The following is a 22782-nucleotide window of genomic DNA, read 5'->3' on the forward strand; positions in this document are numbered from 1 at the left end:
TAAATAAAAATTTTAAAAATCATCATAATTTTTTATTATGAATACACAATGATGAAGAGAATGGATAAGTCACTAAGACATGACATAAAGGAAGAAGAAATCTAAGAAAATTTGGCTTCCGTGTTTAATTACTGTGGAAAAATACCTGCTATCCTTTGAAAGTGGCATGTTGATCTGTTTCATCTAATGCCTTAATATCAGTTGTTATGTTTCGGTTTCCAGTGCATCAAATGCTCCCAAGGAATAAGATGCTCCTAAGAATAAAAAACAAAATTTTTGAAAATACTTTAAAATAATCTTCCTATTGGCTATATAATAATAATAATCATTCATTCATTCACTCAACAAATACTTAATTGCCTACTATGTACCAGGTACAATGTTGAGTGCTGGGGATAAACTAGACAAAAATGATTGTCTTCATGAAGCTTACTTAATGGTGGGTGTAGGGTGACGATAACAAAATAAATAAGATGGTGATAGGTGCCAGGGGGAAATAAAGCAGGGAAGAGAGATAGGAAGTGTTGCGGGGGGGGTGTGTATTTCAATTTTAAATAAGTTGGTCACATAAGGTTACACTGATATGATGAAGAAAACCATGAAGATGTTGGAGTGTTTCAAGTGGTTATCATGGAGGAGAGTGATGCTGAGATAGATGTGACCCAGTGTGTTGGTGGAAGGGAATGATAAGCAGGGAGGAGAACAGGGGAGAGGTGAGAGGAAGAGGCTGGGGGATGTGACAGGTGACCCAAATAGTGGTGGGTGGCCACTGTGAGAATTTTGTTTTACTCTCAGTGACACAGGTATCAATTACATCATTTTGAGCAAGGGATGGATTTGGGGTGATGTATTTTAACAGGATTGTTCTGGTCACTCTGTTGAAAAGCTACAGTAGGGGTATAGAAACAGAAACAAGGAGAGCAGAGTGCTTGGGATAGAGGTGGTGAGAAATGGTTAGGTTCTGGATGTATTTTGAATGTGAAGCCAAAAGAGTTACTGAATGTACCAGATACATGAAATAAGAGAAAGAGAGAGCTAGGGATGATCTCAGGGCCTTTTGGAATTTCATTTATTGAGAGAGGGAGTGAGTTAGGAAGGGAAAATCAGATATTTGGCTTTGGACATAAAATTTAAAGCAGTGTTAGCCCAAAACAGCAAAATGAGCACAGGTGTGATCTCTTATCTCTTTTGAGTTACTGTGAATATGATGATAAAGGAATATAAATACACAGTGATGAAGAGAATGGATAGGTCACTAAGACATGACATATTTTAGTAAGTTTGCAGGAGAAGAAAATGGAAAGAGGAAAGTGTCTGATAAGATAGAGTCAAGAAGACCACAGTCTAGGTTACATAGAGAGTTACAGCCAAGGAAACTCCTGACCTACTCAGAAACAATTGAGACATGCTCTAGACTCAAGTTCTACCAGCCCAGCAGAACATGGAGTAAGAATTGGGGGTGAGAAAAATAACCTTCCACTCCTTCCTCCTGATCCTCATGTAGAATTAATCAATAACTAATTACTTCCTGGGTCAAAGAGCCGAATGTCTGTCTTTTATGAAATTGAACAAACTAGTTGAAAAAATATTATGGTGGCTAGCATTGGAGTTCAGGATCCAGAGTAAAGCTCTTCTCATTCTAGCATTTGTGGATACTACACTATGGTGGCTGGCACCCACATGCTCACTGGGAAAGAAGTCTGCAAGCTGGTCATTCCCACTCACACACCCAGAGCTCCCAGTCGGCCCTCCTATTGCCCCATCTAAGATGTGAACTAACAATAAAATATCCACAGGCTATAGAGAAATGCTACAATACTGAATGACAAAGGAAGCCAAGACGAACAAAAAGAGAATAATAGACACACAAGGATAATTAAAGAAACAAATAAAATAAAAAAGGAGAAAGTATCTTCAGAGAGAATTTTAAATATATTTTATCCTTAAGAAAAGAACAAGGACTTCCCTGATGGCTCAGTGGTTAAGAATCCACTTGCCAATGCAGGGGACACAGGTTCGAGCCCTGGTCCAGGAATATCCCACATGCTGCAGAGCAATTAAGCCCGTGTGCCGCAACTACTGAGCCCATGCGCCACAACTACTGAGCCTGAGTGCCACAACTGCTGAAGCCCGTGCACCTAGAGCTGGTGCTCTGCAACAAAAGAAGACACTGCAATAAGAAGCCCGTGCACCGCAACCAATAGTAGCCCCTGCTCACCGCAACTAGGGAAAGCCCATGCGCAGGAAAGAAGACCCAGTGCAGCCAAAAATAAATAAATAAATTTATTTTAAAAAAGAAAAAAATAATAAAGTGACATGAGGGTTTTGGACAGAACCACTTCAATATGGCTGAGTGACATGAACGCTATGGAAAGGATACTTTGGGTATTTCATATTGGGGCATTTGATGGACATTTTCTCAGTTGTGCAAATTAGCAATGACTCAGGAAACTAGCTGGAGAGAGAGGTGGGTGTCTCCTCAGCTGATGCTCAAAATACATGAGATTCACAAAGATACAACTGAAAACCTCTCATCATGAAAACGTAACCAAAGCAAACATTTTTTCTCTTTTCTTCCACTCTGTGCCAAGGATGTTGCACTTTTGGGTGTTTTATTTCTTTCCATTTGAAGAATTCTCTTAAGGTTCATTTTAACTTGATATCACCACATTAAACTTTTCCCATTGGAAAGGAGAATGTCAAAAGGTGTTAGAACAGGGCTAGGGATATACTAGACAGTTAGCTCTCAAAATGTGGATCCTTACATCCACATCTTGTACACTGGACTTGCAGGCATGTAAATTCTTCCTTAGACCATCAGGATAGAGCAGTGCTTCACTTATCCAGGGAAAGATAATTGGGCAACAATCTTCAGAATACAGCCCAAAGCATAAAACAAAGCATAAGGTATATCTATGAAGCCAATGCAGATGCTCTAAGCCCTAAAATTAAAGTTTCTGTACTTTATTAACTGGATAGTCCCCTCAGCCCCATGCTACACACAGGACTGTGAGTTCTTATAACTTATTCCAGCATAGTTCAAATTACAATAGGAAATGTGTAAAGCTTTTATCCAAAACCGTGTAGCAAACCATGATGAATGAATACTTATGACAATGAAGGAGACATAAAAATTAATTTCACAAACAATAAATTATAAAGCATGGATGTAATTCTGTTTCATTTACACATTCATTCATTCATGCAGTCAACTCAGGTCAACAAGTATGGATTTATTCCCCAGTGTATAAAAAACTGGCTTCAGAACTATAAGATCTCACACAAGTTGTGGGATGATGCACATCCTTTTCTTCGCTACTCCTATGAATGGTTATATGTAGTGTTTTCTATACTCTTCCAGTTATAATGATTTGATTTTCATGGACACTGCTAGGTTCTTACTCAAATAGATTGTTCTAGAGGTAGACCAATCAGAGACCTTTCCCAGGATTTTTCATACTGGTTATGAGGAAATCAATCAGACTCTCTCTGGTGGTAGGAGGCACCATATGTGACAACTCTTGGTGCAGTTGGTGGCCATGGGGAAGAAGTTGGTCAGTCAGGAAAAAAGTAATGACATCAGGAAGAGAGAGCAGTGAAAAAGCAATGAAGAAATCCTCCCTGGTATCCAGACCACAGTTTCCTGATACTCTGCAAACTGCAGTTTGTCAAATTTTTCCTTCAGTTACAGGAAATACCCAGTGTCCTTGGCAAATTCTCCTATTTCCTAGGCTAGTTTGAGTTGTGCTTTTGGCAACTATAGCCTAAAGACATTTGAATAACATGCACCTTTCCTTGATATTACGTTATATGAGTAATATGGATTCTAGTGTCCCAGTGCTGATAATATTAGGTTGTAATATACTTCCTGATTTTGGTAATTATATTGTATTTGACAACCATTTCTCTTTGAATATGAGATCAACATTTTGACTATAAAATACGAATCTTCACTGCCACCCAAAACAGAGGAACTGTGCCGGAAATTTTGCCAAAATTCTAAATGCTCTACATAGACCTGTAAACGCAGTTACTTTTCAGACAGTCTTTTCTGCTTTTAATGAAAGTCTTTGCGGCTCATATACCATCTTTCACCATGAAAAGATTCTTTACTGTGGCATTAAGACAAATGCACGGCAAGATGAATTCTGATGCCTGCCAGCAGGTGGGAGAAACGTGCTCAGCCAGGCAACTCAACCCTGAATGAGCTGTGCATTGTTCCTTCTTACTCAAATCCCAACCTGCTGCCTGCTGATGAGCAGAGGTAATGGGAATGACACCATTATCAATGATGGCAATAGGGGTTTGCCAATAAATTAAAAATAAATGGAAAGCTATTAAAAATTGTTAGGACTTTCATATGTCTCACAAATATTAAAATACCCTGTTTTAAATTATTATTTATTCCAGGAACCTTTTATTTAAAAAATACAACAGATTGAGGCTTCCAAATCAGGTACTTTGGAAATACCTGCTTTTAGATTATTGTCATCTGTCACTCCTTTTACTTCATTAGGGTAACCATTGACTCATAATTGCTTATATAATTATAGATTATAAATGTATATATATATATATGTATATATGTATATATATACACACACACACAGAGAAAGAGATTTGGTATTCCTTTTAGAATATTGTCATTTCCCCAAAGAACTCACTGAATAAATACATGTCTTTGAGGACAGACTTCACATTCTGCCTTTTCTCTGTGACTCTAGATGCTTGGTATCAGGTCACAGCCATGGACTGGGTGCCTGGCATGCCGCGATCACGGGTGACATTTACAAAACACAGTTACTATGTGTAATTTTGTTTCTATCAATAGGACTAAGACTGACCACCACCTTGTGCTTGAGCTCAAACCTCAAACAAACAAACAAAACCCTCCCCCTTTTAAAGACAACGAGCACAAATACCCAAAGAAAAAAATGGGTTAAGAATGTGAACAGGAAATTTGCAGAAAAGAAAAAGTGGAACAACCCTGACATGTAAAACAAGGCTCAACCAGGCAGGTGAATCAGGGATGCCAATTAAGACCAATCCAAGGTCCCACACTGCATACATCAAATTTGCAAAAATTTTCTGAAAGGCTGATAATAGCAAGTTGTTTTTGAAAATGTAGGAAAATACAAGCTCTCCTACACTGCCAAAAGGAACACAGAGTGTCCTTACCGCTTTGGTGAGCAAGCAGCTGCCTCTAGTACTGCTGAAGATGCATGGATCCTAAGAATACATCATGGTAATAACCCTAGAGAAACTTCTGGATGTGGCTTGAGTCAACAAGAAATAGGTTTGTGCAAATAAACTTTTTTTTTTTTTTTTTTTGCGGTACGCGGGCCTTTCACTGTTGTGGCCTCTCCCGTTGCAGAGCACAGGCTCAGGACGCACAGACTCAGCGGCCATGGCTCACGGGCCCAGCCGCTCCACGGCATGTGGGATCTTCCCGGACAGGGGCACGAACCCGTGTCCCCTGCATCAGCAGGCGGACTCTCAACCACTGCGCCACCAGGGAAGCCCACAAATAAACATTTTTGAAGGAAAAAACTACATATGCACATGAACAGAAGAATAAATTAGTTATACATTCTTATAGTGGAATATTTTAGTAGTTAAAATTAATGACCTAGATCTACATGAGAAACAAGGACACATTTTAAAGATATAATGTTGACTGCAAATAGCCATTGGCCAAAGGATGCATACAGTATGATATGATTTATGTAATATTTTAAATAAACATATATGAGTCCATACCAGGGACTGGCAGACTTTTTCTGTAAAGGGCCAGCTAGTAAATACTTTGCCCCTTGGGAGTCTCTGTTGCAACTACTCTACTGGGCCATTATAGCATGAAAGCAGCCATAGACAATACATAAATGAACGAGCATGGCTGTGTTCCGGTAAAACTTTATTTAGAAAAACAGGTGGCAGGCTGGATTTAGCCCTCAGGGGTTTGTTGAACCCTGATAGAGACCCCTGTCCTCAGAATCCATATGAAAATAGATAAGGTATTGATATCTGCTTTTCAAAATAGAGCTTACTCCTGGGAAAGTGAGAAGAGTGGAATCAGGGAGAAGCACAACATAGAATGAGTCTGCACTGCAGTGTCTTAAGTATATAATTTTTTAAAAGCACGGAAGGAAATATCACAAATTGGTAACATTTGTTAAATATGGATATGTGTTATTTACACTGTTCTTTGTATTTTCAGGTGTAACAGAGATACATAATGCTAGAAAAAGGAAAGATTAAAAAATACATTAAAATACTAAAGATAGCATGCATCAGAACAATGGGAAACAGAAATATCTGCAAGAATGATATTTCTTCCAGAAGGTTCTGTCTTAGTCTGTATACCACTTGCGTTCATAAGTTGAGCCAAAAAGTTAGGAGGTGTGAATTGCCGATAGGAGAAATTTCTCTCTGTTCTCAGAATTATGAACGGTTGTTGAATAGCTTCATGACTAGTATTTGGATCTAGGGCAACTAGATCTAAAAGTTATTGAATCTCTCTCTTCACATTAGTTCAGTCACGTTCAAGTTGAATCTGTGACTTCCTCTATCAAAGTTCTAAGACTTTAGAGCTGCATTTTGTGATGGACCTCACCCCTCTCTCCATCTTACCATTTTTCCTCTACCATCATTATCGTAGCATAGTAGTAAGGTATATACTTTATGAACTTCACACATTTTTTCATCACTGTAACATAATGGTAAGGTGTTCAGACTCCAGAGGCAAACTTCCTGGGTTCAAACCTCGGATGTGCCTCTAACCAGCTGTGGGACCTTATGCTAGTCATTGCATGCCTCTGTGCCTCAGTTCTCTCATTTGTCAAAATAGGGTGGTAATAACAGAGTACATCTCATAGGGTTGTTGTGAGTATTAAAACGTTAATTACTGGGCTTCCCTGGTGGCTCAGTGGTTGGGAGTCCGCCTGCCGATGCAGGGGACGCGGGTTCGTGCCCCGGTCCGGGAAGATCCCACATGCCGTGGAGCGGCTGGACCCGTGAGCCATGGCCACTGAGCCTGCACGTCCGGAGCCTGTGCTCTGCAATGGGAGAGGCCACAACAGTGAGAGGCCCGCGTACCACAAAAAAAAAAAAAAAAAAAAAAAAAAAGTTAATTACTTACAAAATGCTTAGAACAGTGCGTAGGCCATAGTAAGTGCTAAGTCAGTGTTTTAAACACAGCATAGTTAAGTGGATTTATTTATCATTTTTATCTTTTTGAACTGTATGTAGCAGCCATCTTAAAATGTTCTAGGACAAAATGACAGAAAGCACAGTATCTAAGAGTACAGGTTTTGGAGCCCAAGAAATCAGTTATCTAACCCCAAACTGTGATCTTATTAACTCTGAGGATATAAATAAATTTTATAAGTGCTTTGAAACTTTGAATCCTCATCTGTAAAATGAGGCTAATAACAGTACCTGCCTCCTAGAGAATTACTGTAAGAATTAATTAAGTTGTTGGATGCAAAGAATTTAGCTCAGTACCTAGTAAAAACTCAAACAATACCTATGAGAGTAACTGAAACTTGTAAAATAATTGTTCGTAGTATTAAGCAAACACATAAATCCTGTGGCAAGAATGACAGAACTTAAATAACTTTAGAAATAAAAGTACATTAACTTTGTGACATGTTAGGAAAACTTAATGGTGTCAAGACTGGGATCTCGGGCTTCCCTGGTGGCGCAGTGGTTGAGAATCTACCTGCCGATGCGGGGAGCACGGGTTCGTGTCCCGGTCCGGGAAGATCCCACATGCCGCGGAGCGGCTGGGCCCGTGAGCCGTGGCCGCTGAGACTGCGCGTCCGGAGCCTGTGCTCCGCAATGGGAGAGGCCACAACAGTGAGAGGCCCGCCTACCGCAAAAAAAAAAAAAAAAAGACTGGGATCTCAGTAACGACGCCGGGGTGAGGGAATTGCAGAAATCATCTTGCAATGGAAGATACGAACATGTGCATTTAAACTCCAGGTGAAATCCCACAGAAGTTGATCTTTAGATCCATTTTCTCTAGTTCAAGTCTCTGTAATCCCCATCACAAGAAGAGATGGATCCTAAGGCAGAAAATGTCACTTAAGAAGCTTCACGGTTTAAATAGCAGGGGCTGAACCAAGCTTAGTAGCAATCATCAGAACTTTGCCTCTGAAAGTAGAAAAACAAATACTCCAGATTAAATAAGAAGCTGTCCTTCCAATGCCATACTAACTAGGGCCCAGTGCTGGATTTATGAGAGCACTGCCAGGTTGGGAGCCGTCTACCCTGCAGCAAAGCATATGTCATAACCTCATAATGATCTGAGGCTGAGGCTGCTTTAAGCTGCTCTGGCCACATCTCTTAGCCATGTTGTTCTTAATACAGCTGTAAGGGCTTTTTGGTTATTCTAAAACAAATGACCAAAATATTTCTTTATTTGCTTGGGAAGCAAGTAGACAAAGATTAGAATAATGCTTAAAGTTCTGCCCCTGGCCCAGCAGTACACTTAAACATGCATAAAATATATAAAGGTTTCTTGGAAAAAATGCAGATTTTGAGTCAGAAATCTGGTGTGGAGCTTACAGTCCTACATTTCTATCAAGCTTTCTGTCAGTGCTGTAAGTCCTCTTGCTACTCATAGCATCATCTGACATAGCCCTCACTTGGGATACAGATTCTCTGCCACCCCCTCCCCAGCATCTGCATCAGCATCTGCATTTTAACAAGACCTGCAGTGATTTGTATGCACATGAAAGTTTGAGAAGCCCTGCTCTAGAACGTATGTGAACCAATTTCTCCAACACTTTGGTTGCACATCCCCTATTTACACAATGTAGCTACTTCTGGTACCCAAAAGTCCTGAAATTTGTTATCCGTCTGACTCTAACAGTGCTCTACCCATATCCCCTCCAATTCATTCACCATTTTCATATACAGCACCTCGATGGGGATGGGCTTTCACTTCCAACAGCCAGCACCCATGTCTCTTTGTTGTATGCACCCTCTGGATGCTGGAACCCCCTTTGCCTACTATCAAGGAAAGCAGGAAGTGCCTGGGGATTTCCATCCCCTCCAGCAAGCCCTGACCCAAGACTAACAGGCACAGGGATCACCATACTCCAGCTCCTTTTCTGCTCATCAGAAAACTCAAGTTTCAGGAGTGGTCTACACAGGGAAAGATTAAGCCAAAATTACCATCTGTGGAGTTTGCTTGGTATCTCAACTTTCTGCCTTCTACGCTTCCCAGTCCTGCTCACTCCCTTATAATGTTGCCAGGGAACACTTTGTAATAAACCCATTTCTCATAAATTCTTGTCTCAGGGTCTGCTTCTGGGGAACTCAAAGTAAGACACATGCTGTTTTAGCTCAGTGTAATATAGACTGAGACCAGTACCCCACCAAGGATTGAGTTATTTCTCAAGTTGGTTTGGTTACTGCTTTAGACCCTGAATTTTGATTCAGCCTGGGTCAGATTTTCTGCATATCTCAAAAGGCTGCAGGAAGTCCATGGATTCTAGGAATTCCACACTTGGAAATTTAGATGCTCACATTCTGAGAATGTGGTAAAATAAATTATGCCTTACTTTCTGAAACAGCTGTGGCTGTGCATTGAAGGTGGTGATGATGCAATCCTTCAGCTGGCTTTATAAAGGACCCATAGAAGGAGCGAAGGATCTAGAAGACCTGCCCTGACCCATGCTGCAGCCACAGCTCCCAGCCATGTGTGGCTGTTGAGCACTTGAAAGGCTGCCAGTGCAAATTAAGACAGGCTCTCCGTGCAAAATGCACACCTCTTTCAAAGACTAAGCACATAAAAAGAATTATATAATAGCTCAATAATTTTTATGTTGATTACATGGCTAATAATATGTTTGAAATATTGGCTTAAATAAAATATATTATTACATTTGTTTCACCTATTTCTATTTTTTTTAAAGTGGCTACTGGAAATTTAAAATTATATGTGTAGTTCACATTATATTTCTGCTGGACTAGATGTAATAGAGGTCTTATCTTTCAACCTAAAAGGTCAGACCCAATTAAATCTCCCCAGCTCTTCATAATACCTTCTCTGTACCTATTTCTGTTGTGGAATTGGCCCCCAGTAAACATACAAAATGGTACATTGCCTCCAATTATAAATACTTTTACCAAAGCATAAGGTTGCCATGGAGCCAGAAAAGTCTAAAGTTCTACCCCTAGCCTGGAAAATATTATACCAGAAACATATTTTGAAAATCAGTGCCAGTAGTTATTACTCTTAGTTTAATCTATTTTGAGGACATTTTATTTTAAAGCTGTTAAAAAGTTATTCCAAAGCTTTTCTGTGTGTCCATCAAGTTTGTTTCACTGACAGCTCTTCTGTGGTATCTTCCCCAAGCCCTCCACCAACAGTCCATAGACTCCAAAGCCTCACTACATCTCACCTGGACTGTGACAGCTTCCTAATTGAGTTCCCCCATCTGGTTTCTCAGCCTCAAATCCACCCAGCATTTGGCTGCCAGATAACCTCCTTAACCTACCATCTAGCCCTGGCTCTCGTTACCTTCACCCTAAAAGAAAGGCCTTCAGTGATATTATATTTTTTTGCCAAATTCCAGAAAACTGAACAGACATTAAATGCTCTCCATACTCTCACCCCAGCTCTACGTTTTTTTGTTGCAACTTCCCCTCTTTCTTCCAATTCCTTTTAGGCTACTCCCCATTCCCGCTAAGTCCTGCCGCTAAAACATACCCAACAGAATAATGTAAATCTTCTTATAGCACATAGAGTGTTGTCATCTGGGATTTTTCTCTAAAGTCCAAATATTTCAGGTGATAATGTAAGCTGCTTGATCACACTTATTTGTGCAAAATTGATTTGCATTTAATGTGAATGTTTTCCTGCTTAATTTTATATAACCTCAGAATTTAAAAGACTTCAAGGGAAATTAAAGGTCTTTAATTTGTGTGACAGTTTTTACTGTGCTGATTTTTAAAATAAACTCAATATTTTAAAGTAAAACAAACACCTAAACAAACAAAAAACACTGCTTAGAGTGCCCTCTTCCCTCTCCCATGACTCTATACCCCAGTTCTACCTCAGATGTTACAGTATTACATGATGGCATATTATCAGGGCCTTAAATCAGGAGGCAAAACACAAAAGACCAACAAAGCTATAGCAGGAATAACAAAACTAGGTGGAAAAGCTGTTGAACTAAAAAACATGATTTCATTGAGGAGGGAGCCAAGTCAACTACAACATCAGATGATTACATTACTTAGCTCTTATGTCATCTTCTCTTATTTTTTTTCAGCCCAGAATGTTAATTGTGTGTTCAAAATCATCACCCAGAATGGAACTTCAACTGTTTTTTTTGTAGATTTGTTCTTTCCCATTTTCTTGGAAGCCAAGAGAGATCAGTGGTGAATGGTGTGAGGTAGGGATTGAGATTAGGTCAGCAGTAAGGAATGGACTCAGCTCGGGGGTGGGGGCCAGGGGAGAGACAGTACCGGATATTGTATGACAATGTGACTGCACCTAGTTTAGAGAATTTCTAGAACTGTAATTAACATTTAAAGAGTTCCTGGTATAGCTGCTTTGACTTGAGTAGTAAAATAGGAAGATCTTATTTGCAGATGTGTTGAAAAGATAATTATTTTAAACTCTTTATCTGTTTATAATGCAAGGAAAGGAATAATATATACTTGCTTATTAAAGGCAACATACCAGGTCTCTATCTGTAGGGATTTTAAAAAGCAGATAAAATTTGTTTATGGGTAAAGAATATTTCCTTAGGAAAGGAGTAATCGCTCAGGGATTTGAATTTAATTATGTCATTTTTACAGGATAAAAACAGGAAAAAAACCCAAAACCCTTAGGCATACAAATTGAGCTAATTTGTCTTCCTAATAGCCTAGCTAAAAACATGCGTCTAATGACTGTACAGTAGTTAAGCTAATGCAAGTGTGATTTACATTTTTCAGGAATGGACAAATGAAGTTTTCAGTCTGGCAACGAACCTGCTGGCCCAAAACATGTCTAGGGATGCATTTCTGGAAAAAGCGTAAGTAGCTCTAATTTTATTGCTAAGGGTGCTGCTTCATTTGAATCAGTTTCCTTTCTCCTTTGTGAGTCTTTTTTTTATGCTGCACTGGCTTCTCACATTGATAAACATAAATTTCCCTCTGGCACTTGTTAGAGAACTGATACGTCCACCGTTTCAAACTGGAAGACTTCCAAGAAAGATCGTTCTTTCCTCTGAGCCACACATCAGGGTTACGCTGAGCTCGCCTGAATGTCAATGCCTTTGACACACAGTAAGCAGATACTTCTAAATCCTGGCAGCTGTGCTCAGAACCAAAAATTATTCATCTCAGGGAGTCTTCAGCCCTATATCTGCCTGTGTTGTATCAATTATTAATCTGAGGAAGAGAATGAACAACATATGGGACTCAATTCTCTCGAGTCTAAGATCTCTGATAGATGATACTTAAATCAACAGGCTGATGTCCTGACTCCTGTCCTTATAGACAATCACAGCAAATGTTAGTAAGAAAAGAGAAAGAAGATGTAGAGGAAAGAGCAGAATGAAAAGGAAAATGAAAGAAAGCAAATCAGGATTACCCAGTCGCTCTCAAATTACAGTCTTTCTGAAATTTATTTGACCAAGGAAAATAATGATTTCTGCCAGATGAGCAGCTAGGAAAGCTGGTTGTGTTCAGTTTGGAAACAGTGGGTATCCAGGATTTTGGGAAGCCTTGAAATGAAAACCACAAGTGGAAACATTACTAGGTGGTCCTCTATTTTATTTAATAACGTTCTTCTCTCTTCTTCTGTAAGACATACCCATCATTCCAGACCAAAGACTCCAGACCACATTTCTTTCATACTCTTCTATGAAATCCTTTTACTGTTAGTCAGTACTCACAGGTCTTCACTTAAATGCTCTTTCATGTCATCATCTCATCTCCTTACTTTGTCACCTTCAAGACCTTTCCTATGTGCCTCCCCCTTCCCTCTTCCTTTATTCCTCATTTTTAAAAAATTGTCTTTGATCTTACCATTCTTCATCTAACAGACATTTCTGGAACATCTGTTGTGCCACACAATGTTGGTGGAAGGTGACACAGAGAGAGATAAGATGTTTTACCTGAAACATAGCATGTTATAGCTCGTAAAACATCTAGCTGGCTAATAGTATCTATTGCAAATGTCCATTTCAAATAGGCATCTCCCTATGAATAGCTGCTATGGACATTCTAGAACATGCCTTTTGATGAACACACTGTAAGCATTTCTGTTGCATCTACACCTAGGTATAGGATTGTTGTGTCATAGCATGAGCAGCTGGTGGTCCCAGTTTACACACCCATCAGCAGAGTTTGTAAGCTCTCCTGCCCCTTCTCTCTATCCACATGTCCAGAAGCAGTGGAAGAGAAAAATGTAGTTGTATATTCACACAATAGAATACCATACAGCAACGAGAGTGAAAGATCTACAATGAAAAGCAAAAATATGGATGGATCTCAAAAGCATAATATTGAGTGAAAGAAGCCAGACACAAAAGAACGTGATTCCATTATGTAAAGGGCAAAAATAATCTGAGTTGTTTAAAGTCAGGATAGTGGTTCCCACTTTTGGGATAAGCCCTGGAAGGGGGCATGACAGGGGCTTCTGGGATGCTACTAAGGTGATAATATTCTTTTTCTTGATCTGGGTGGTGATTGCAGAAACTTGGACAATTGGTGAAAATTCAGTGAACTGTACATATGCAGGAGCCCTTTTCTATGCATTTTATTCTTCAATAAAAAACTTTAAAAAAAACTAAACACTTGTTTTCTGCTTCTCCAACAGCTATACTAAACTTAAGCTGCAAGTCACTCCAGAAGGACGCATTCCTCTCAAAAAGTAAGCTTCATGAGCATTTCCCATTATTCTTTTTTTTTTTTTCCCCTCAAAGATGTGAATCCGTGCCATGGCTCTGTTTTGGTCCAAGTAGGAGCATGGAAATGTGTGGTAACCCTGTCCTCCCACACACTCCATATGCACATCAGTGCAGCTGGTTTTCTCATAGAGATTTCCTGGGCCTCCCCGCTTCCTGTGGCATCATTCTCAAGAAACACCAAAGCAGGAAGGGGGTGGAGGGGATGGGGGACCCTTGCTGTTAAACCTAAAAGACCATCTGAGACTCAGATCTATTCTAGGAATGGAAACTGGGCGACCACAATGCCTCTTTCTTCCAAGATGACACTAGCCTTGAAGCAGGGGTTGCAAACTCAAATGTCAACAGAAGCCAGGCAGGGAACATGCATGATGAAGCAGGCCAGGAACAGGAAGGAAAACTGAAGAGTGAAACCCCGTCTCAAGGAGACAAGGACAACTCAACTCCACCATATACCCTGTGGGACTGGTGGGCTCTGGACGCTAGATTTTCTAATGTTTCAATAGAACCCATAAATCCAAATTGTTATATTAAATTGTTCAGTACTTAAGTTATATTTTTTAAACCCAAATTACTGACCAACAAAAGCACATCTCTAGACCATGTTCAGTCAAAAGCCTTTAACCTTTGACTTACTAGCTGCCAGTGGGCTTCTGCTCATAAAAATGTTACATTATTAATAATAATACTATTAATTAATTGTTTATTCTTAATAATATTAGCAACGTACACCTTTAGAGCAGTGAGTAGCAGCAAGGAGACAGAGTTGTCAAGGATGTTGATTTTAATGCTTAATACAATACCAGAGGCTATTTAGTGCCATGTTTTTTAACTGGGTCATCGCCATTGTCTCAAAATATTGATTTTATTTTAGGCACTTTGATTTTAAAAAGCACACACATAGAACTTCCAGAACACATATGCTGATGCTAGAACAATCAGTATCTTTTAATTCTCTAAAGATGAATTATAAGGAGGTTTGATTGAATGGAATGTTTCAGCTGGCGTCATCTACAAGTGTGATCCAAATGCCTTTTAAGCATCTCTCACGTGGTGTGCTTTCACTTCACAGCATATACCGCTTGTTCTCAGCAGACCGGAAGCGAGTTGAAACTGCTTTAGAGGCTTGTAGTCTTCCATCTTCAAGGGTGAGCATGTTGCCTTCCTAAAACTAGCACTGCTAAATAGCCCTGAATAATCATACTAAAATATATCTTGCCCCAATATTATCCAAACATTTTTAAAACTAAGAAGTACATAGGACTTATTTGTTAATATGTACAATATACGGGGTCACTGTATTAGTTTCTTTCACTCCCATAACTCCAACATTTTCAATAAGAAAGACCCTTTGCAAGTTGAAAAAAATAAATAAATAACCAATTAATACAAAAAAAAGTACTGGTCAAAAATATTAACATTACTAAGAATTTAAGCTTCTTATTAATTATAAATCCTTTCTTGATGTCCGTTGAGATATTAGCTAATGATTATAGATTATGATTAGTAGTATTTTAAAATATTAATTTCATCTTATCCCCCTTTTTAAATGTCTAGGGCTAATATTTTTAAGTTAATAAGCAATTAGAATGGTAGTACATTTTATAAATAAATATATTTATGTACATTGCAGGGTGGTTCTCAAAAGGCTTTTGCAAGAGGAGTACAGGATCAAAACAGTTTGAAAATTGCCTACTTTGCTCCTATGGTAGTCAAGTAGATGAGAGGATAAGCTTGTAAGATGCTTTTTTTTTTTTCTCCCAATACATTTGAGGCACTTAATATACGTTGACCACTTAAAATAATTCGCCTTCATTTCAATGCATTTCTACATACCTGGCTCTAATTATCGTTGTTTCTGGGATAGCTGGGTCTGTTGCATAAAACCTTTTCCTTGTGCTATATGCAGAACACTCCTTTCTATTATGAATTATTTTTATCCCAGTATCTAAGCAACAAGTAAGCAAGAATAACACTTTTACCCAAAGAAGAACCTTTGAGTCTCTTGAAACATGCTGGCAGTGTTGAAGTTGCACTGAATGAAGTTGAGAAGCCATTCTTAAATGTATGGTTAAGTTATAAAAAGTATTGAGAGCTGTTGCATCAGTTACATCAGCCAATTCTTGTGAATATTTTTCAGAAAAATGAAGTTTATTAACGACTTTGGTCGGTAACAGAAAAGAAAAAAAAAAGTCACTCTCCGCTATCAGTTTCTTGCTATTTGTGGAAAAAGCTGCTGATGCTGCAAACACTGGGCAGAGAGCTGTGGAAAGGCCCCCAAACATTTAACCTTCACTTTAATAAAGCAAAAGAAAATGATCAAACTTGTTTATTATTGCTCTTTCATTTGATGCTTTAGAGCAGGAAAGATATAACTGTTAAGGTCTTGTCCTTGACTCAACAAATATTTTTTTTTATTTGACTTATTTTTTTTCTTTTTTTTAATTGAAATACAGTTGACTCACAATGTGTTAATTTCTGTTGTACAGCAAAGTGATTCAGTTATATATATATATGTATATATATATGTGTATATATATACATTCTTTTTCATATTTTTTTCATTATGATTTATCACAGGATATTGAATATAGTTCCCTGTGCTATACAGTAGGACCTTGTTGCTTATTTATCCTATATATAATATTGTAGTTTGCATCTGCTAATTCCAAACTCTCAGTCCATCCCTCCCCCACCACCTTTCCCCTTTGGTAACCATAGTTTGTTTTCTATGTCTCTGAGTCTGTTTCTGTTTCATACATAAGTTCATTTGTGTCATATTTTAGATTCCACATATAAGTGATATCATATGGTATTTGTTTTTCTATTTCTGACTTACTTCAGTTAGTATGATAATCTTAAGTCCATCCATGTTGCTGCAAATGGCATTGTTTTGTTCTTTTTTATGGCTGAGTAGTATTCCATTATGTATATATGTACCACATCTTCTTTATCCATTCAGACTTGACAGATATCGCTTGAGCTCTTACTATGTGCCCTCCATCACTGAGAATATGGTAGTGAGCAAAATGAAGTTCCAGTCCCAGGATTCAAGGACCATATACTCTCTGGAGGTGCTAGTCAAACACTTTGACTGATGTGTGTAAATTGGGGGGGGAATGCCATGAACAAAAGGAATGGAGCACTGCCACTGAAAATAAGGGAAGTTCATTCCAGAAAAAGAAAACAATGTGTGCAAAACCCTGAGGCTGGAAAAAATTTACTGGTTTGAGTAACTGAAAAAAGACCACTGCATTTAAGCATGAAAAGAAAGTGTGAGACATGAATTTAGAAAGACATGCAAAGAATTTTTTTCCTCTGCAGTTGCTCCTGAATTGACCTTTACTGGATAACATCTTGTGAAAAAAAAAAAAATCAAAAATGTTAACTTATTACTATAAAACTAGCTAAGGGAAAGAAGGAATAGAAAAATGAAGCTGAATAGAAAATCAAATCCATCAATCAATTCTCTGTAAATTGCAATTTTCTAAACAATTGGATTCTGACAATTCAGTCGATAAATGCAGATTGAGTTTTTACAATCCACTATGTCTATTATAGGTTCACACTTTCAATCCAATGTCAACTGGAGACATTTTTAAAGGAAAATGAGTTTCAAATAACAGGAGTTATGTTTAAATTGAAAAAAATATTTATCTTTAGTAAATTAAATGTTATGACAATTTTCTGAAAACAGATTGGAGACTTTTTAAAAATATAATCAACTTCCATCATAAAGTTTTGAAAGCTCATTATTCACAGTAAAGTATACTTTAGTTGGAGGACTCGTAGAATTACAATGCTGTAAAAAGATCTAAAAAACAAAGTCAGTTTCAGAGCTAGGAAATGAATGCTTCCTTGAACTGACTATATTTTAAATCCTTGTTGTAAGTTCATATCTACAGAACAGTGGCCCTAGAAAATATCCACTAATTAGCAAAGATATACTGACAAGAGGTGTTTTAAACACTCCACAGAAGAAAAGGTTACGTAAATGGTAGACAGTAGTACATATCTGGGAGCCTTATATAGCCAGTGGTTGTTCAAACTAGATTTAATTGTGTTCTGTAAATAGACACATTACCAGAAATACTGTGGATATCCTGTTGAGATTTTTTAAACATTATCTTTGTGCACATTGTTAGGGATAATTAATGCACTTGAACTTGTATCCTGACCAACATGATCCATTGAAATAGCACATTCCTTAAAGGGTACTCCTTTAGAGATTTCAAATGCTTCCTAAAGTTATCTTAATTGTTAAAAAGTAGTACTGTATCTAAAAAGAGAGACAAAGTAATTACTGTCTTCTTTAATAATCCAAACGTATTTTCCAGTGAGAGGTTTGAAGACTTTTCCATATTCAGAAAACTACTACTTTACTCACAAACTTTCTGAGAACAGAAAATAGTGTGTTTGCACCAAATTCCCTTTGATTTAAGGCTTTATTAACTTGAAAAATAAGCTCACTGACATTTGGAATCATATTATAGTCTTGGCATAGCACTGATCTTTTAATGAAGAAGATAAGAATAAATCCATATTTTTTTTATAAAATAAAGCTTACTATAGTTATCAACATACATGTAATACCAAAGAAAACAGCGATTATTCTGGATTTAAAGAATTCCATAAATTTTACTAAAGAATACTATGAACAAAATTTACAAAAGAACTTCTCCCAGGATAACTGTAATAGGTTGCCTTTCTCCTATGCCTTATACCCAGAATGTAAATTAGAAATTATAGTTATTCATTCAGCTGTGATTCTTAAAATCACTAATATCACAATTCCATTTTATAACCACATTATGTATTCAGTTCATTATCAGTAGTTTACTTGTAATTATTTCGTGTACTCTCTGGCTGTCTCAACTTTTGATTTATAACTTTAGGACAAAAATACTGAAAATAGATTGAAATCCTGAATTTACCGGAAAATAATTCATTGATTTGTGAAGATAAAATCTGTATGTGGACTCCTTATTCATTAAAGTCCACTGAATTAAATTAATATGTTTTTGAATAACATTTCTGAATGTTAAGTACCTGTTCATTATAGAATTGTTTTTTAAATCTACAAATGTATAAAGAAGAAAATACAAACAGTATCCAAAAACTGATATGCAATTTAGTTTTCTGGATTGCAGTGTGAGTTGAGGAATCAAGCGACCTTACTTCAAAACATAGCAACCGCCCCCCCCACCCCCGCCAATTTGATGCCGTAGACAAGTTTTGTAAGCTCCCATCTCTTCAGTGTATGTATCTGTAAAAGGGGTCCCTAACCATGCCAACCTCATAGAGTTGACATGGGATTAACTGAAAACATTCAAGTAAAGCTCATAGAACTATATGCTTGACATACAGTAAGTGCTCAATAAATATTAATTCCTATTATCCTCTGAGTATTTTTACATATGCATATATGTATATGAGTTTTTTCTCTTTTTTTATTTTCAATTTGGCATGTGGATATGTCATAACCTGGTCTTTGGAATCTGGAAATGTAAATGCCACCAGTACTATCTCAAGTTTTTTGTTTAATCTTTTCTCTTTTGAGATTCTTTGTATACAAGCATGGAATTGAAGCAACTACGTTTTTAAAGTATGGAAATTCTTTGTAGTTTCTGGAATAAATGGGCCTGATTCTGACTGTATTGGTCTTCTTAGTTCTCCCTCAAAAAGTTTGGATAACAATGGCAACAAATAATCACTGACCATCTGTTTTGTATTGGAGCCGTGATGTGGTGAACCAAGTCCTGGACTACGAGACAGAAGACCTAAGGTCTTGTCCCATACCCAGGTTCACCCAACAGACATTAATTAGGTGCATATTATATGCCGGGCATCATTCGTGGGACACAAAGGAATTAAATAAGAGATAGTCACTTTGCTCTAAAACACGCAGTCTAGTAGATCATCAGAAATATAAAAAATAAAGGAAAAATTGTGTGATGGATCCTCTAAGGAGGGTATATAAAGGTGGATTATGGACACAAAAAGAGAATGTGTCATCTCCACCTGGTTTGGTAAGGAAGGGTTCACAGAAGAGTATTTGAACTTTGGGTACAATCTTAAGGGTATTGGACTTTAAGTTTCCTCCTGCTTAAACAGGACAATGAATCTATTCTATCCACTTCACCAAATCATGAGGTCCAGGAAAAGAAAATAGGTGAATGACCTTTGTGAATTTCAGCCTTATTTAAAATATACAGAATTGGTAATTGCCTGTAGCTTTTCCCTAAGTATCTCCCCCATACTCTTTCACTTGAGTTTTCAGTGGTGCACATTTTAACTTTTTTCTCCAAAATATATTTTCTCCCATTTTCACCCACTGACCCTAAAGGGTATCTTCATCAGTCAAGTTGGGCAAGAGAAAAATGAAGTTGTATTGAAATGCTGTCCATTTTCTATGTGCTAACATCCAACTGGTAATAAAAATAATACTGTATTTATTCAGCTTATTTCATCAATGTGTCCTCTCTAATAGGAAGTTCTAATTCATAGCTGGTAAGTAAACATGGTTAGAGTTTTAGTAAAGCATATTGCTCTATGAAATTATGTTCAACTAAAGCAAATGGCTTTAGTTGAATCTGATGTTCTGTGGGAAGCATACTTGCTGTCAACTTCCACTTTTGTCATAAATTACACTCATTCATTTAGTAAATATTTATTGTGGACCTGCTATATGTTACAGATTGAGCAGTTAACAGGCAACACACAAGTCCTAGCTTGTGTTGATCTGCAGGTTAGCAAGTAATACAGAGAACTGTACAGCTGGGAGTACAAAACAGTTAAATAAGTACTGAAATATGAGATAAGTGTGGTGTGATGGTAGCACAGAATGGAAGACAAAACCTGGTCTCAGAGGAAGAGATTTTAAGCTAAGACAAGAAGGGAGAAAAAAAAAGAAGTCAGTAAGAAAAGGAAAACAATGATTGATATCCTTAGACAAAATCTGTTTATTTGTATGCTGAGGGGAGGGGGAGGTAGAGTGAGCTCTAAATAGTAACTAAACAGTAAGGAGACTGGGAGAACAAATTTGGGGTTCATCAAATCCAATAAAGTCTGATGCTTGAGTTGACCGACAGAGCCACTGAGTATTTCCTTGAGATTTGTTTTAAAATCTCTCTTCCCTGTATCTCTCAGCCAAAGAGTAGGAGAGAGGCTCATTTCTGGCTATTTTAAAAACTACTTAAAAGAGACATGGGAGTCTAACTCCGAGAGAGGGTGGCACTAAAAAAAGTGTGCATTGTCCAGCCAAAAGGTTTTCTTTCATTTTGTATCAATAAATTAAATGGAATTTTGGAAACCTGTTTATAGGTTATACTTGTCCCCATCTTTTGAGTGGCAAAACACCATGAAACAATTTATGGGAATTTCCCATTGTTCTAGGAATTGGCCACTTGTGCTCATGATTTCAGAGTTGGTGTCCAGGTAACTGAACTTAATGGTGTAATGCATCTTGCTATATATAAATGACACGTGTTGTTTGGTTGTCTCAAAATGCTGTTTTGCAAAATGGATTTTTTTTCTGCCCTATAAATTGATTTAGTAAAGAAAATATTATTTTATTCGTTCATTTCTTAAATATGGGACTCCTGCTGTTTGCCAAGTGGTGAGCTAAGTTTTCTTATCTGTTAGCAAGCAGTGTAGTCTCAGACCATAATTCAGACAATAATTTTTAGATATTTCTGTAAAGGTACATTTCCAAAAATAAGAATACGGTAAAAGGAAGGGTGTTTTCTTTGGTTTAAGGACTTGAAAATAATCATATAAACACATACCTGAAAAAGGAAAAACGACATGAAGAATGTCCTTCCTGTTAACAAAGGCTTGAATACATGCTTCCGGTTTCCATGGCAGCCCGACTAAACAGAAAAATAAGTCATAAAAGTCACTTTTTATATCAATGACTTGCTTTCCAAACAATAGGAAACAAGAGGAATCAGTGAGAAATAATGACCGATGTCCTACTTATGAAAAGTGTTTTGCAACTTATCAGATTACTTAAACCAGAAAGAACGTTGTTTGAAAAAAAGACACAAAATTGGGATTTTATCTTTTCATTTTGAAAATGTCTTTCTACAGGTTCTTTACTTTAAAAAAAAATACATTCATTCAAAAGTCTGCTAAACATCACATAAACAATGTGAATGTGCTTCATGCCACTGATCTGTACACTTAAAAATGGTGAAATGCTATATTTATTTTCTGTATATTTTATCACAATTAAAAATGAGATTAAAGTCACCAAAAACAGCAACCTAAAAAAAAAAAAAAAAATCTGCTGAACAGACCCTGTTTTCCCTAGATCTAACCTTATTTATTTATTTATTTTTAACATCTTTATTGGGGTATAATTGCTTTACAATGGCGTGTTAGTTTCTGCTTTATAACAAAGTGAATCAGTTATACATATACATATGTTCCCATATCTCTTCCCTCTTGTGTCTCCCTCCCTCCCACCCTCCCTATCCCACCCATCCAGGCGGTCACAAAGCACCAAGCCGATATCCCTGTGCCATGCGGCTGCTTCCCACTAGCTATCTACCTTACGTTTGTTAGTGTATATATGTCCATGCCTCTCTCTCGCCCTGTCACAGCTCACCCTTCCCCCTCCCCATATCCTCGAGTCCGTTCTCTAGTAGGTCTGTGTCTTTATTCCTGTCTTACCCCTAGGTTCTTCATGACATTTTTTTTTCTTAAATTCCATATATATATGTGTTAGCATATGGTATTTGTCTTTCTCTTTCTGACTTACTTCACTCTGTATGACAGACTCTAGGTCTATCCACCTCATTACAAATAGCTCAATTTCTTTTCTTTTTATGGCTGAGTAATATTCCAACCTAAGTGCCCATCGTCG

General features: G+C 37.6%; 1 protein-coding gene across 2 annotated transcripts in view; it reads left to right on the forward strand.

Annotated features, from left to right (window-relative positions):
- PLCB1 (phospholipase C beta 1) overlaps positions 1–22782 on the forward strand; it is a 679784-nt gene that overhangs the window by 466116 nt on the left and 190886 nt on the right. For both annotated transcript variants that reach the window (XM_004276458.4, XM_012535449.3), the window contains exons 5-7: positions 11956–12035; positions 13826–13879; positions 14986–15061. In XM_004276458.4, coding sequence (XP_004276506.1) covers positions 11956–12035; positions 13826–13879; positions 14986–15061 — 210 coding nt within the window. The remainder of the gene's footprint in view (positions 1–11955; positions 12036–13825; positions 13880–14985; positions 15062–22782) is intronic.

This window comes from Orcinus orca, chromosome 16, assembly GCF_937001465.1.
Source record: "Orcinus orca chromosome 16, mOrcOrc1.1, whole genome shotgun sequence".
NCBI classification, from domain to species: Eukaryota; Metazoa; Chordata; class Mammalia; order Artiodactyla; family Delphinidae; genus Orcinus; species Orcinus orca.